Genomic DNA, 16,141 nt, shown 5'->3' on the forward strand with positions numbered 1-16,141 from the left:
AAATACCGTATCACCTCTTAGAGACGATGGAGTATTTTTCATTAATATTCGCGATTGCCTTCGACAGCTTACATGCTGCCCTTCTCGTCGAGCGACTCAACTGTGATCTGGGATCCGAACGAAAGTTCCGTTTCGGAGTAAAATAAAAAACACTTAAATTTCGAATTTCCTGACTACGTCTGATGTTCCGAGCTCCCGATTATTTGATTGTTAAGATTTCGATAATTTATCCGATTTCGATACTTCCGACCGAAGCTGAAGCTTTTTTTGTGCTGAGTGCGAGAGACTCGAAGCCCGATACGGCTTGCTTGCCCTCGCGAAGCCAGCGGACGCCCCAGACGTTCGGCCCGGCGGGAGAGGAGCCGGAGTTGCGCTTCCCTAGTTAAAACCAGTGCGCCATCGGCCCCAGCGTAGTTACATGGTGCCCTGGTGCTCGAGTCAGCGCACGTCCGACACAATAGCGAGTAAAATGTTATTTCGAGTCCTCCTCTTTGTCGTTCTGTGCTCCGTGGCTCTCGGAGGACATCATTATGAGCCGGAGGTTGTGAAGATTGTGCACAAGATCGTTCCGGTACCTCATCCAGTACCGATTCCGAAGCCCTACCCAGTTCACAAGATCATACACATACCCCACGTGATTAAAGTACCGCATCCGGTGCCAGTGCCGTACAGGGTACCGGTAGTGAAGAAGATCCCGAAGATCGTTCATGTTCCCAAGGTAAGGGGATGGAGGATAGATGCGCGATCGAGCGTGACACGAGGTATTTAATGCGAAAGCAGACACTGTCGAAAAGTTCCGCCTCCTCAGTCTCGATGGATCGAATGTGCGGACCAGTGATCAGCTGAATTCGGAAGCGGCACAGAGAATCTGGCTGTTACTTCCCACCCCCTACACTTCCATGAGCACAGTGCGGTTTCTGCTTTTCCTTTTTTTGGAGGTTCTCCCCGACCGGAATGCTGATTCTGATTCGCAAAAGCCCACCTTGATTATCCCATATGAAAGTTTTCCCACGGGGAATCCAGTTTCCACGGAACAAGATATCAACAGAAAGCCGATATTAAGAGCGGCAAAGACGGCGGCGGCGCTGCACCGCTTACGTTGGGAACGACGCTCGGTCATATATCGTATGTTATAGACGGAACGCTTGACGGATCGAACGGTCCGACAAATGTCTCACAGAAAACAAACGGCGGCCAGCACTCGAGGAAGAGTGAAAGGTGCCTGGAGATGTCGGCGGCCGGCGCGGCGTACCGTTGACGGACGATTGGCAACTATACACATTGACGCTTCTTAGCTGGTGTTTTATCGCGACCGGAGGATGTGGGACACTGGACCGCATCGTGTGCTTCACTTTACCACCTCAGTCTTTCATATTTCTGTCCACGTTCGTGGCAGCTCCGGCACTGCCCGTCCGGCTGCCCGCCTGTCGGTGGGTCGCTGGGTGATCGATAGGTTGCTCGGTTGCCGGTGGTTTTCTTGTGCGGGCTCAACTGAAACCGAGAACACAATCGCCGGGAAAAATATTCATCTGGGCTCGTCTTGGTCAGCTAATTCTCAGCCAACGGTTTCTGGCTTCCTGAATGAGATGCCGCTGCCTGTTCAGTTCTGCTTCGATATCCGCCAATTCTACTGAAAGTGTTTCGCTCTTCAGCGGCTCGAGAGCATTTTTCCCGGAAAGGCGGGCCAGAATGCCGGGCTCCGAATCGGCGGAAGCGTGGAGGAACGTCGAATCCGTCAGTCCCTCCACTGCTCCGAGGAAAAATGCCCCCTAATCCACAAATCCCGAATACTTAACCGCCAACCACTACACAGCTGATAGTCCGCAAGCGGACTCGCGCGTTTCGCCTCGTTTAATCCGAGGAGCGCTTCACTTTTCTGATTTCTCTGGAGAAAAGGAAGCGGAGGGCCCGCCATCATGAAATCGAGGCGAATACAAAGTCTGAGATATGCGCATTCGATGTAAGAGAACCAGAACTGTCTACCGCGATTGTGGCAGACGCTGCTGGGCTTGGCTCTCGTTGTGGTGATTTTTTTTGACACAAGCTGCACCGATTGATGCGGCGGGCGGGTGGCGATGGCGACGACAACGAGGGCGATCGTCCGATGGGACTCTGAGCCGATGAGGTGTTGAAGACCGCGGTGGTGATTGACATCCGACTACGAAGCAAAGTCGGCCGGAAGACAAATTTCGATTGTCCGTGAGCAAATAAAACGACATATTGGCTGAAGTGAAGGAATTTCTCGACGATATTGTTGATCGAATCAAGCTTCAATCAAGTGAGGCATAGTGGTGATTTATCGTTTTCTGCCCGTTCGAAAGCCCATCATCGCTGCGGCCGCTTTTCGAGACCGTCCGCTCGATTCGTTGGAAAGCTTCGGAACTTTCAATTGTCAACACGTTCGTCCCTATTTTCCGCCTGGATACCGTCGTCCGAGTCGGACGACAAAGTATAGTGAATCCGAAGACGACAACCCGGCCTGGACTGAGGATGAACTGAAGTTTTTGGATCGCCCGCCGCCGTCGGGGAATGTAATTCCGGAGAAAAATTCAGAGTTCTATTAAGCGCCCGCATATCTTCCGCCCGCTACCGAAAGTGGAATGAGTCCGGGAGAAGCATCGGCCGCAGCTCAGTCGCCGGGAGCTCGGATACAATGGAACCTAGCTCATTATTGTAAATTTCGAGCGGTAGCGTACCGCAAATCTGTCGCCTTTTCCAACCCAAGTTTAATTAAATTTTAGGATCGAGTTCCCGCTTTGGTGTGTATCTTGCCCACGAGCTCGACTTTGTCCGCGCATTCTAAAACGCCTGTTTTGTAGGTTATCCACATCCCGAAACCCTACCCGGTCCCGCATCATGTGCCCGTGCCCGTTCATGTTCCCGTTTACAAACATGTTCCAGTCCCAATATACAAGCACGTGCCGGTTCCCGTGACGAAACACATCCCTGTACCCGTCAAGGTAAGTCGTCGATACCTGCAACCAGTTCGTCCAGGGCTAGCGATCGTTCCTCCAGAAGCGATCGTAGGTTCCAAGACAGAACTATAGAGTGATCGCATCGGAGATTTCCCCCCTGCCAGTATGACGGCGCGGCGCCCATCGATTCGCGGCTCCGCCACCCGTAGACCCAGATCTGACACCCAAGCATCGAATCAGTAGTCGTTGCTTGTGTTGAAGGAGGCAATTGTTTGCGTTTGGAGGCCTGTTTCGGACAGTGGAAAAAAAATCGGCTGCACGGATCGGTTCTGAGAAATATGAAACAGGAATTCAATGTTGTCCGAGCGCTTGTGTGCACCTCTGTTTTTATCACTAAACGTTTCCTGTTGCCTTCATTGTGTTTCTGGGGTGAAGAAAAAAACGCACTGGAAGAAGAAGATGATCACGTTGGATGGGGGCGACCGGCGGCGGTGACCAGTTGGGCCCCTCCCTTCACTCGCGTAGTCTGACTCCATCATCATTACGAGCGTTCTCCTGTTCGACGTCGTGTTTGTGAGCGACACGGGGAACAATAAATATTCACGTTCAGAGCTCATTCGAAACCTATTGCGACGTTCGCTGGCGCTCGAAGCAAACAGTAGGAATAGGTATCGACCGGTCTCAACACCGGTCGTTGTTCGAGCGTATTAGCGGCGGCGTTCGCGATGACAAGTGAGACGTGCGGGCCGAACGCGTCCGACGCGAGCATCGCTGATCTTCGCGTGTAAAACAGTTCGCTTAGCCGAACAACAGCACCAATTTCTCAAACAACCGGAAAGTAACCTCCACTTGGGGATTTCGACAGACTTCCAGCTCTTTGCATTCCCGTTTGCTCGGCAGTGAGCAAGATGGGCGGCGGTCTTCGGTCGGTCAGTGAAAAAATTGTCTGGCAATGAGAATTTGAGAGCCTTCGCCAACACCTATGATGCGGGATCCCGAATCGAGAAAATGCCCGTAGTCGCACCTTCCGTGGAAAATCTGGGGAGAGTATAATTTTTTTCTGACGATTGCCCGGCGTGAGACCGAATAGGCCCGAAAGAGAGCAGAATTTCGTTGGAAAAACTTGGATTCTGATGAGTCGGGATGATCCCCAATCGGGGAAAAATTTTCCTTATTATGTCCTTTAACCAGTGAATTCGGAGAAGCTCCTCGGCTCGGAAGGGCTTCCAGCTCCTCCTTCGGCCGGCGGATGACGGCACCACGATCGTAAAATTTTCAACGGTGCCAATTGAATTGACTTCGAAGCTGCGATCACTTATTCGACGAATCAACGGGAAGAAAAATCGGTCGCTTCTCTCTTGACCAAGATTAACACCTCGTCGGCGATTCTTTGTTGGGGCAATCACTGTTTATTAAGCAACATCGTATGGCCGCTCGGCATCTTCCGTGAGGCGCGAGCATCAGTTGACCAGATGGAATGTCCGTTAGACTGTGAAGCGTAGCCTCGTCGTTTCATCTCTGATGTAATTCATCCAGATCGGTAGCTTTTATCAGGCGACTGACGATAAGATGGGCACGAGAATCTTGAACTCGGTGCGAGTTAGAGCCAGACCGGAACAGTGATTCACACATTTTCCTTACCATCCGACTGAGCGCTGAGCCGCTGATCGACGGCTAACCGAGCAGCCAGTCTGGCTGGCGTGATTTAAGTAGTCGATTCGCCCGCTCGTCCACTTGCCGCCCGCGTGCCCGCCGGCCGGCCTGCCTGCCTGCCTGTCTGCCGGCCGGACTTGAAGAAACACGGGGAACGCTGAGCAAATCGTGCGTTTCGAGATAGTGCGGTTAAGCGAACAACGCTGTCTGTGGGAGGCGAAATTCAGAGTGGTTCGAACACTTTCTGAAGTTCTACCTCTCCTCGCTCCTATCAGGCCTTCGCTCGCTTCGATCACGCGACGCGGGTGCCATGTGGCCGCCTCGGTGTGTTGACCGAAGCATCGCACGACCGTTTATTCTGCTCTTTAGTTTTCTTATAATGAACGAAACATTGAAGCTTTCCGATACGCTGATTCGGCGAAATGGAAAGGCCCCGGACTTCTTCCGGAAGAGTTCGGAGCTGAGGCCGTAACCGTTGTCTAGCGACGGCGGCAGCTACGGCGAGCAGTGCGTTTCCCTCTCGTCGTCCGATGAGGTACAAAGCTTCGCGTCCGGATCAGAATCCCGATATGAAATCAAAATGGCGTTCAGAGCGGCGATCCACGGCTCGGCCGGTCGAAGGAAGCATAATAATGAACTAATGAATGACGGGAAAGTTTTGTCCGCGGGGGACACAACTCCGACGGAAGATGACGCATCCCTAAGAGCTCCGTTGTCGTCGTCGCGATCGACGTCGCTCGAATTTCCATCAAAACTTACAACACGAAAATCATCAGATTTGCCGTGAATCTCAACCGACTGCCTCCGTGGGGTTTAATGTTGGAGAAAGCCGGATCGGCCGATCCGACCGAAAGAATCGTCTATCTAGACGGACCACCATTTGGCTCGTTGCGCGGCAACTCGCTGAGTCCGAGTCAATTTTCTCATTTCTTTCTCGTTCCTATCCTTTTCGGCGTTTTGGGGCAAAATTTCGGAGGGGAGATGAGCGCTTTCCGTGCTCCACCCGAAAGCCCCTGATGCAATTCGGGACCCATTTTTAGTTTCTGCTGCTTCTTCTTTCGGGCGCTGATGGTCGTCATTTCTTCATGAGCGGCAGCGGCGGTGGCGGACAGTGGCTCCGGAGATATCGTGTTCCCCCGCCCGTTTCAGTTTTGAAGTTCCGGTACAGTTCTTCTTTCGGGGGAAGAAATTTTTTCTCCGTTCCTTCCTGGGAACTCGGTTTGGTTCGATTGTGCAATGCGACAGGGCCACAAGAAGGGGAAAAACGGAAAACCGAAATCCGAAGCAAATGTTTGCGGCGTTTTCCACGAACAAAACCGCCGATCATGATGGACGGAATATGGAATCATGAACAATTTCATCGAGTGCCGAAAGAAATCATCTTGACAGGCACAATTGACCGGTGAGTTTTGCTTGACGGCCGAATCAAACGAGCCCGTCGCCGCGCCGCTCCGACTCGAAGAGCTATTCATGACGAAGTACTATCACATATCTATTTTTAATCGCCCCAGCGGTGGTTCACCACGTCGGATTCGGACTCCCTTGATTAAGAGGCCGATTTTGTGGTCGGAATCTTCGAGATTCTGAGCTTTGCCTAGCCGTGTGACCGCCAGAAGCCGCATTCAATCGACTTACCAATCGCTGACTGCTAGCTCACAAGTCGTTCACGAGAGAAGTTGATCATTTTTCGAATTCTCGTGCGGAAACGCGAAAATCTCGAGTAAATTGGTCCGGTCCAATTAGGAACGTCGGAGAAAAACTGTGCCAGCGCAGTTCAGCGTTTCCAGCGGTAATTGCACAAAGACTTCAGACTAATGCAGCTGAGGGGAGGGCTTGCCATACCACCAACATCGGTAGGTGAAACGTGTTCATCCGAGATCACTTTCATCTCCATCACTTCTGCTCTGCGCTTTCATTTTCTGCATAGAACACCCTAAGGCAAGTTTACGGTTTACAACTTATCTCCCTGTTTCGGGTGCTTCACGCGTATCTATTCTCAATCTATCTATCTGCGAGATGATCACGGTGACAGCGATTCCGTCAAACGCGGAGGGCTCTGCGTCGGTCGTGCGACACGCGGCGTCGGAGGTCTGGCGAAAAACGCAGTACACATACAAGAGACGCTTTTTCTGAATGAGGACGGCTGTTTTGATACTTCTGTTTCTTTGCTCCGCTTATCTTCGCGGAAGGGTTCCGCGCTTTCTTTTTCTGCCCGTTGTTGCGAAGCTCATGAAGTTGAAAATTGTTCGTGGCAGGCGTCAACTACCGGTGGAAAGCTCAAAAAGAACTGTGAGATAAAAATAAAAAAGAGGTGAGAAGAGAGAGAAAGATACACATCTGCGGGAAGAATAACAGAAGTGGCAAATCACGGAACGGAGTCGAGACAACAAGCCGATTCGACTGTTGACGGGACGAAGTCGACAGTATTCGAAGCTATGCAAGCGGGCATCTCCCTGAGCGTCTTAATTGAAATTTTCTGCATCACAAAGCGAGCATTCTGGAATTTCACCTCTCAGTTATTGCTCATCATTAGTCAAAGCTCCTCAAAGCGTCGGAGCGACGACGATTAGGTGCAGCTGTCCATGTCTTCGAGCTGATTTGACATCACCGGCGGCAGTTTCGGCCTTTGACGCTCTTATCGCATGATGTGACGCTAATTGATAGACGCAACCGGCAAAATCCAAATCTCCAGCAACGAATCACCCGAATCATTCGAATATCGAAATATTGCTCAGTCCGCGCATTGGCTCGGCGACTTCAGAAGGACCTACGACGAGAGTGACCGACAAAGGACGATTCGGAGAGACCTTCAGGCGATTCCGTTCGGATCCCGCCGAGCTTGCGGTCAGTTTTCGTCCGACTCCTGTCGGCTCAGAGCAGTGACGGTGTGCGGGGATTCGTCGATAGGTTTCTCAAGCGGATCGCATACAAATTCTGAATTATATAGCATTCACGAAGTAGGAACACCGACAAAACCGAGCCCTCGAATCAGTCGGACGCAGGGCTTGTAATCTCGAATCGTTTCCGATGCTCTTCAGATGTTCAAAATGTTACGCAAGCGCAATTGTACGCTTCGGAGGCGATGTTTTTGAGTCCGACGAAAAAAGACCGTTCTAACGGGTGGCTGCGCACTCGCCTCAAGCGGGGAATTCACGACCGGTCCGGCGGGTTTATCTAGAGAGAGAGAGCTCGGACAACAAAAAACTAACGGATAGGAATACGTGAGCGGGTGGCATCGTGTTATTAGGGTAGTTCGGACGTCGCCAGTGTATTGCGGTTGTTTTTCGCAACGCTTGGACAAGCGACTCAGACCGTCGAGCTGTCGTCGAGACGCGTCGGGCTGTCAAGCGCACAATCGCTCCGATAGATCCTGCAGAAAACCGACGAGCGATGGCGTCCACATCGGATACTTGCGGTGCGCCGACAGAGATCCCCTGTCATCACGAACCCTGCTTGGGGACAGCTCCCAGGGACCCACCGTGGACTGCTTCAAATGCCCCTGGTGGCCGATGCGGCTTGATTTCTCGCTAAATCGCGGATTCCATCGAGGTCCCGTTTGTCCACCCGTGACAATTTCTCATGAGCTATCCCTCGAATTGAGAAACCGGATGCCTAGACTTTGGGAAACATCGGGAGTCAAGAAGCGATCCAGAGCCGTAGCAACACGGACTATTGGCCGCCAATACTTGCTCAGATGGACAGGGAGGCAAACAGGCTGGCTAGCAAATGAGCAAACAGGAAAATGCAAGCATCGAGGCTTCCGTCTTGGAAGGGCTGTGATTTTGATGGTGTTGGTCCATCGCAGCGATCGGATGTGAGTTTTACCTCGCTTGTTGGAGCGAATCTCATTACCGGCTCCGTCTTGAGTCGGAACGCTGATCGTTCGGAATGGCCCATGTTTTCGAATCTATTTGTTTCAGAGGTAACCATCGCAATTCAGAATTGTCCCTCCGACCGCCGTTTCGGTTGCCTGCCTCACTGACCATCGCGGGTCTCCCTACCCGCTCTTTAGTTGCTCGCTAGGGTTGTCGTACTACACAGATCACGCGTATGAAGTCGACTCCCACCTTTGCCTCTTGAAACGAGTGTGAATTCACGTGAGAGTGTGTTTCACGCACCAGGAAGACAAGGCGCCTATCATCTGGACGACCGCAGCAATTTGCATTGGGAGGACAACAATTGTTTGTCGTATGTGAGAATTCCGTGGAAAACGCCCACACGATCCAACGCTCCGCTTCTTGCCGAAATTGTATCGCAAACGCTTGATTCACTTTGGGACGCTCACGGGAGCGATGAGCGACCGCGCGCTCCGCATCCCGTTCTCGGGCATCCGCCTCACTCGGATCCATCGTTTCGTTTCGGATCAATATTCGCGAAATTCCACAAAAGCGGGGTTGCCGTTGGCCGGCCATCATCCTCAATTTAGGCTGAATATTGTCAGAGGGGAATGAGTCCTGAAATCACTGAAATTCGAGGTTCTATCCGAGTCACCCGCCCCAGTTCTGACGAAGTTTTGATTCCAGGTTCCCAAGTATATCCCCGTGCCGATCCACAAGATAATCCACATTCCGCAGCCTGTGACTGTGCCGGTGAAAGTTCCCGTCTTCAAAGAGATCATCGTCAAGAAACCTGTGGAAGTGTCAGTGCCCGTCTACATCAAGAAACACAAGTATGAGGGACACGGTCACGGTGGATACGGTGGAGGTTTCAGCGGTAGCTTCGGTTCAAGTTTCGGTGGGAGTTACGGAGGAAGTTATGGAGGAAGTTATGGAGGATGGTAGGAACAGAGGATCCAAACCTATCGCATTCCCCCGCTTTTCTGTAAAATACTAAATCCAAACTTAAAGTGAGCGCTGCGGCTCCGGCTCGAGGGAATGATTAGTGAAGGTTCTCCGCTCGAAGCGACCCGAGAGAGAATACAACGAACAACCCAGCATGTTTCCATCCGACTGGGCCTCGCATGAATCAGAGCCGATAGATGAATCTTTTCATTCTTGAATCTGGGAACCTCTGTAATCTAGCCGTGTTGGCAACGAGCGATGCTAGTAGCTTTGGTCGCGGAAATGGCGTCGAACAGTCGGCGGCATCAGTCAGTTGTTTGTGGGATGATTCTGTCTGAAGTTTTGTTCCAACGTTGAATTTCTGATCCTCGGCTTCATGCTGAGTTTGTTGTCCGCGAGGAATCGCTACAGAAGTGAAGCGACGATTAATTCCGAGCTTCCGTTGAGCTCCATCAAGAAAGCCGCTTCAAGTTAAAATTTGATTGTCAATGGACAAAGAATGCTCTCGTTCAAGTTATTGTGGTAATAAGTTATCGAATCTTGCACTAGGAGTCGATGTTTTGAATGCCAGCAAGGTCAGTTTTATTTTATTATGTTTTGTTGTAAATATATATCATGAGCCGGTCGTCACTGTCACGGGTTGAGTTGCTCCTCGTTCTACGCTGGCGAAGCAAGACGAAAACGTTGCTGATAGAACGACCCATAACATTCATCTTCAAGAACTGTTCCATTATCACAATCACTGATGTAATGTATATTTAAAAATGAGAACGCATCACAGACGACGGTGAGTTAAGTTTAACCGTGCGTGACGAGTGCGCAATAGTTTCTTCCGATTTTCTACAGTTCATAAATTATTGACGAATAAAGCTGAATTATTTTTAAGAGCGTTTTGTTCCTTTTTGATTATAAGCATATCGGATCGAGACATCTCGTCAATCGTAACGAAACTCGACGCAAGCATTGTTCTTTTGAAGCTGCTCGCAACTTTTATGGATATCTTCCCAGATTATTTATCTCGTTTGTGTCGAAACGCTGCTTCTTAAGTCTGAAACTGTTTCGAGTCACCAGCCTGCTCGAGTGGAGACGATCGGGGAAACAAATCGAATTTCAACACTGATCACGGAGGTCAAGAAACTTGGGCTGAGCAAGTGAGTCGGAACGGTCAGGATGTAAACATCGTTGCATCGCATGCAAATGAGCTCATGCCCCATATTTGTGTTGATACTAACTGTTTCAAACGCTCAGTCTGGTTGATTGACCAACCAACCAACCAGCCTACCGGCCGGCCACAGGAAGTTGAAGCAGCAGCCGAAGGAAAGCCCTCATAGAGAGGAACAACGAAAACCATTTTTTTCCGAGCATCGGTGAAGGCAGTGACCGCTTCTGTGTAGCAGCATAGCTATCCAGCAGCGGTCGACCACTTAAACATCGACACATGATCCTCGGAACACAATAGCCGGAGAGGTTCATTCGTCGAATCTTAGCGTGCGAGGAAAGCTGCGCGCGCGCGCGCGAGCGATCTGGGGAAAACAATGCGGCTCGAAAAACTGGGTTACTCTTTCGGACGTTCTTAATTTGCGATAAATTCTCGACTCTCTCTTGGCGGCGACGACTTTCAACGATGTGGGTCATCATCTCGACGGCTATCATTGCCACACCACAAACACCGCCTGCCATACTTCAAATACAAAGTAGAGTACCTATCGATTGGACGCTTTTGACAACGTCTTCCCGCCCGGTCCCAATGTCTTCGCGGAAACGTCGCACGCAGGGTCTAGAGCGGAGGACGAGCTCCGATTGAGGAGATTTCCCACATACACTTTGAAGGTAGCTTCCGGGAATCCTGCGACAGGGAGATTTTTTGCGAATACAGCGGCACCAAAGATTGGATTCCCCGAGGACAGACTTTTATCTCCATTATGATCATCCGGCACCATGGTTTTTTAGATTTGTGGGAAGCATGAAAGAACTCATGGTTGGTCTCGGGAAATTTCAAATCAGTCAAATCCCATGCCGAGACAGACCATGGGTCTACCTGGAACGTAATATATCTCGCTCACATTAGGTTTGTGCGGCATCGGAACTCTCTGAGCAGGTTCCGACCGAAAATGGCTATCTCCGGTCTCTCTGAGCAGGTTCCGACCGAAAATGGCTATCTCCGGTCTCTCTGAGCAGGTTCCGACCGAAAATGGCTATCTCCGGTCTCTCGTAGCAGTTTTCGCCAACAAGGATTCGATCTGGGTGCAGTTCAAGTGAAATCGGGAATGAGAACAGAGCGAAACACGCGAACTAACCGATCGGAACTCATCTTGGACTCGGGCAACGATTCCGTCCGCTTAGACGCAACAGCGATCCGGGAAAGAGGGAAAAACTCGCAGCACCAACAGTTAGCGCAGAACATGAAACATTAAAAAACAGTACAAGAACGGGTGCTCTGGGTTGAACATGAGAGGAAGTTGTTGAGAAAAACTGAGGATGGATACCAGACAAAATCAACATTCTGCAGATGATTCCAATTTTTCCGCTGCTGCCGCTGAACGCCCCGAGTGCCTGCTCGGGGCGGGGTGCTTCGGTCGTGAGCGTGGCTATTGGAACGACCAGACTCACGCCAATTCAAGAGAACTGGAAAAGAGCCACTTACATCGACACGAGTGAAGAGGGGCAGAACACATCAAGTATTCTCGAGTGAATTCCAACGATTCGGATATCTACTATCGAGGGAAGCCTTGGGATCCAAGAGAGACGCGTGCCTAATCCGCTCGCTAGACCCTCCGATACCAGACCGTCTACTGTGCCCTCACGATGATTCCCCTGCTGAGAATTTCGATGGAAACGTTATCTGGAATCATCGGTCTGGGATCGATCATAGCCCACAGGGTGCGCGAGAACTACCTTAAAGGACGCTCTCCTGAAACAGCGAGCGATCAGTATTCCCTCGTCAAACCTCGACCACGTGAAATTACGAGGGGGCAGATCGCAACGAGACAGCGAAAACGTAAGGGTCTAGGTATGAGCGCTCTGTTCGTGTGGCTGAACACAGGAACGGGGTTGCGATTCTGATGTCTTTCCAAACGTCAGAGTTTCCGTATGGCCAACTTGTATGCATGAGATTCCAGAACCAGGATCGATCCGAATCCATCTTCATCGTCGCTATTCGGCAGTCGTGGGATAGCTCCGCCGCCGTATTGTTCAGGAAAGCACCACTCCGATTTGTGTGTAGCATCCCGCCGCCACGCTGAGGGGTTTCTCAGCACTCCGAAGTTGAAGGACTCGAAGTCGGAGACTATCATTCCATGGCTAACACGATCGACTCGATGCTTACAGCTCGCAGGATTTTTCGGACAGGACACATCCGTATGTGGATTGCAGAGCTTCCCTGTCCTGTCGGCCCGGTAGCCTACGTAGGCGAACGTCTGAACTCAGAGAGAATCGTCTCATCCCGAATGCTGGAATGCGGCCAAGAGGGAGTCGCCCGATTATTGTTCGACCGCTAGACGGTTTGAGATTAAGCAATCATGCCTCCCTCGCAAACAGCGACTCCCGAAACTAACGAGCTACAATCATCACAATCCCGTACAGCCTGGAAGACCGTCCCCGTTGAATCCTCAGGCTTCAGGCTGAGCTCCAGTCAGCGGATGACTTCTGATAAAGCGCAGATATCGAGGACGGGATCACATAGAGTACAGAGTGTGTCTACGGATTTTCGGAACTCGGTTGTTCATCTCGGTCTCTCGCGTTCTCGAACGTCTTACCGATGTGGATTCATCAGGCGAACCTCAGAGATACCATGGTCGCATCATTCATGCTCCTGACCCCCACTCAGGAGATCGATGGCAGTGGGCATTGGTGCGGCCTCTCTAGGCGTCTGTTTCATCTTCTGAGTAGTCTCTGATACGAGAAGACGTAATGCGTCCGAGCACCGCCCGCCGCGACAACTGCTGTACCGGAAAGTTTCAAGTTGCGCGCTCGTCCGCACTGTCTGCTCTCCCTCCAAGAGAAGTCCGCGGGCCGCCATCTTGAATCTTGATCGACCAGCTGAAAGCTAAGTTGTAAACAGACGTCCAAGGTAAGCGCGGCATTCGAAAATCTCACAGTATATCTCCGAGATGTCAGAGCAGGTGTCTCCTCCCTCATTTGGTCTAGGGCGAGAGATTCACGATTGCTGTCAGGCCCAAGGCATTGTCCCCTGTCCTCCGCTGAAATCTTTCCTCCTCTAACGAATCATTTTCAGATGGACGGTGACCAATCGTCACAGAGCCGCTACCAAAAGATCGAATTCTTAGGAGAAGGTCAATTTGCTACAGTATTCAAAGCCAGAGATTCCCAAACAGATCAGATAGTCGCCGTGAAGAAAATAAAAATCGGCTCGAGGTAAGAGAGTATCAAAAAAATGCGTGTCTGAAATAATAATATCTGATCGTGAATTTTTGGTAATATTCATAATTTCCCCCAGAGCCGAGGCCCGCGATGGAATCAACCGAACCGCGCTAAGGTACGTTCGCGGTTGAGGTGGTCTTGAGTCTCCCCAGCATCTCATGACGTGAATTGTCAGCTTCCGAGTAAATCGCAAGCTCCAGGCTGGGGTGAATCGCTGGACTCTCAGCTCATTAGGAAGCGCGAAAACCGGCCGATTCTGGTGTTCCGGTTGAGCCGCGGGGAACAATCTCCGATACATCCCCAGCAAATCTTCTTCAAAAATCACTTTATTCGCCTGGCAGCTGATTCTGATCCCGCTCTCATCCCATCTTTCAGAGAAATTAAGCTCATGCAGGAGCTCCACCACGAGAACGTTCTGGGTCTACTTGACGTTTTCGGCCATCAGAGCGATATCTCCCTCGTGTTCGATTACATGATCACAGATCTCGAGACCCTAATAAAGGTGAGCGGAGATTACGGCAAAAACTCAGGAATCTGAATTAGAAAGGGCTCAAGCTCACAATGATCTCCTTTGATTGAAGGACACCCGTGTGATTCTGTACCCAGCCCACGTCAAATGCTACACCCTGCAGTGTCTCAAAGGTCTTGAGTACCTGCATCTGAATTGGGTTCTCCATCGAGATCTCAAACCGAACAATTTACTCATCGACGAAAATGGGATTCTGAAAATCGGTGATTTCGGCCTGGCGAAATTTTTCGGCTCGCCCAGAGTCTACACGCATCAAGTGAGAGTCACTTCGCAGTTTATGATTTCAGATCTGAGAGATACCAATCGATCATCTCAGTGGTACGAGGCACAATTCTCCGATTTCTCTGAGGTCGCGACATGATAAGAAAAAACTTCTCGTAGGTCGTCACACGATGGTACAGAGCTCCCGAGCTGCTCTTCGGCGCTCGGATATATGGCACAGGAGTCGATATGTGGGCGGTAGGATGCATACTCGCCGAGCTGCTCCTAAGGTAAGAAAACCTCCGGATCCTCGTGTCCGCCTGAGGAAATCGATCCTCAGCGAGAGTTTTCCAGCTCGAGGTCTAACCCCGGTCTAACCCCGGTCTCTAATCCAGGCTGCCCTTTTTACCCGGGGAAACCGACCTGGACCAGATCTCGAAAATTTTCCAATGCATGGGAACTCCGACCGAAGAAACTTGGCCAGGTGTGACTAAGCTGCCAGACTATGTGGAGTTTAAGGTACGCCGGAAACCGACGTTTCTCCGGGAAAACGATAATCAGAGGGAATCGACGCTTTCTGCATCATCCTCGGGTTTGACGGATTTTTTTTCGTGTCCGATACAGGGCTTCCCAGGCACACAATTCGAGGAGATCTTCACTGCTGCTGGAGACGATCTCCTGGAGCTCTTGAGGAAGCTCCTTGCTATGGACCCTCTCAATAGGTTGATCCATATTTGCTCCTCCACGCAATTCGATTTTTTCTCCCCACAGACTCGAGTTCCTCGGGTAGCGCTTCTGGAATTCCCTCTCACTGTTTGCTTCCCATACAGATGTACTTGCACCGAAGCTCTGAAAATGGATTACTTCTCGAACAAGCCCAATCCGAGTGACCCGTCAGATCTGCCACTGCCGTCCAAGTTCAAGAAATTGCAGGGGGCGAAACGGAAAGTCGAAGCGGATGATTCACCGGCGGCTCGGAAGATTCGATTTTAAAAATGCAACACTGCGGATCCTTGCTCTCGTTGTTTATAAAAATATAAGAGTTAACTGACGAAGTTATCGAGGGCTTCTTATTCTGGTTGTCTGACTGACGCGAATGAGGACAGTAGTCAACGAAATCCTTGTCAGCGCTAGTGATTTATAGGAGCTCAAAGCATTACAGAACACATTACTCTGTTCGTCATGCATCTCGAACATTAGTTCGACTTCATGATTGAAATACTACCAGAGGAATGTTGGGGATCGCTCGCTGTCGTGTCGTAGCGTCAAAATGCTGGACTAGTTCAGAGTGCGGAAAAGCGATGATAATTTCATCTGGGTAAAATAACCGAGGAGGGCACAAGTTGAGCGGAGGAACAGCAACAGTATCACCAGTCGGGTTTCGCTTCGGAAGGCGAACAAGGGACAGGGCTGATACGGCTATGATTTACATAACATGCTATTGAGTCAATGGGCGTGCGGCGCTACACATCTGCATTGCCGTCACTGGACGATTCACGGAAGATGAGTCGATATTGCAATTATGTCAGATGTTAATTTAGCATTCTACGTGAAAGTTGCCGACGCGCAGAAGATTTCCCTTCTGACCGACCCTTGACTAGTGAGCCTGAGGTATCATTAACGGATTGTAAATTAGACTTCTCCGATCAGTGGTGCAGCAAATGCGAAGCTCCTTGAACATG

At 50.7% G+C, this 16,141-nt stretch overlaps 2 protein-coding genes across 2 annotated transcripts; both read left to right on the forward strand.

Annotated features, from left to right (window-relative positions):
- Window positions 1-469: 469 nt before the first annotated feature.
- Window positions 470-9,349, forward strand: LOC100906314 (MAGE-like protein 2). The gene is made up of 3 exons (XM_003745862.1): window positions 470-718; window positions 2,820-2,960; window positions 9,092-9,349. Exons 1-3 carry the CDS (start codon window positions 470-472, stop codon window positions 9,347-9,349), a joined length of 648 nt encoding a protein of 215 aa, XP_003745910.1.
- A 4,109-nt stretch (window positions 9,350-13,458) lies between these two features.
- On the forward strand, window positions 13,459-15,506 carry Cdk7 (Cyclin-dependent kinase 7). Its single transcript, XM_003745765.2, has 9 exons — window positions 13,459-13,470; window positions 13,584-13,723; window positions 13,806-13,844; window positions 14,105-14,231; window positions 14,311-14,514; window positions 14,640-14,749; window positions 14,855-14,978; window positions 15,084-15,181; window positions 15,290-15,506. Exons 1-9 carry the CDS (start codon window positions 13,459-13,461, stop codon window positions 15,450-15,452), a joined length of 1,017 nt encoding a protein of 338 aa, XP_003745813.2. The 3' UTR covers window positions 15,453-15,506.
- The last annotated feature ends 635 nt before the right edge of the window (window positions 15,507-16,141 follow it).

The sequence above is a fragment of the Galendromus occidentalis genome, unplaced genomic scaffold (genome assembly GCF_000255335.2).
Source record: "Galendromus occidentalis unplaced genomic scaffold, Mocc_1.1 scf7180000077485, whole genome shotgun sequence".
Lineage (NCBI taxonomy): Eukaryota > Metazoa > Arthropoda > Arachnida > Mesostigmata > Phytoseiidae > Galendromus > Galendromus occidentalis.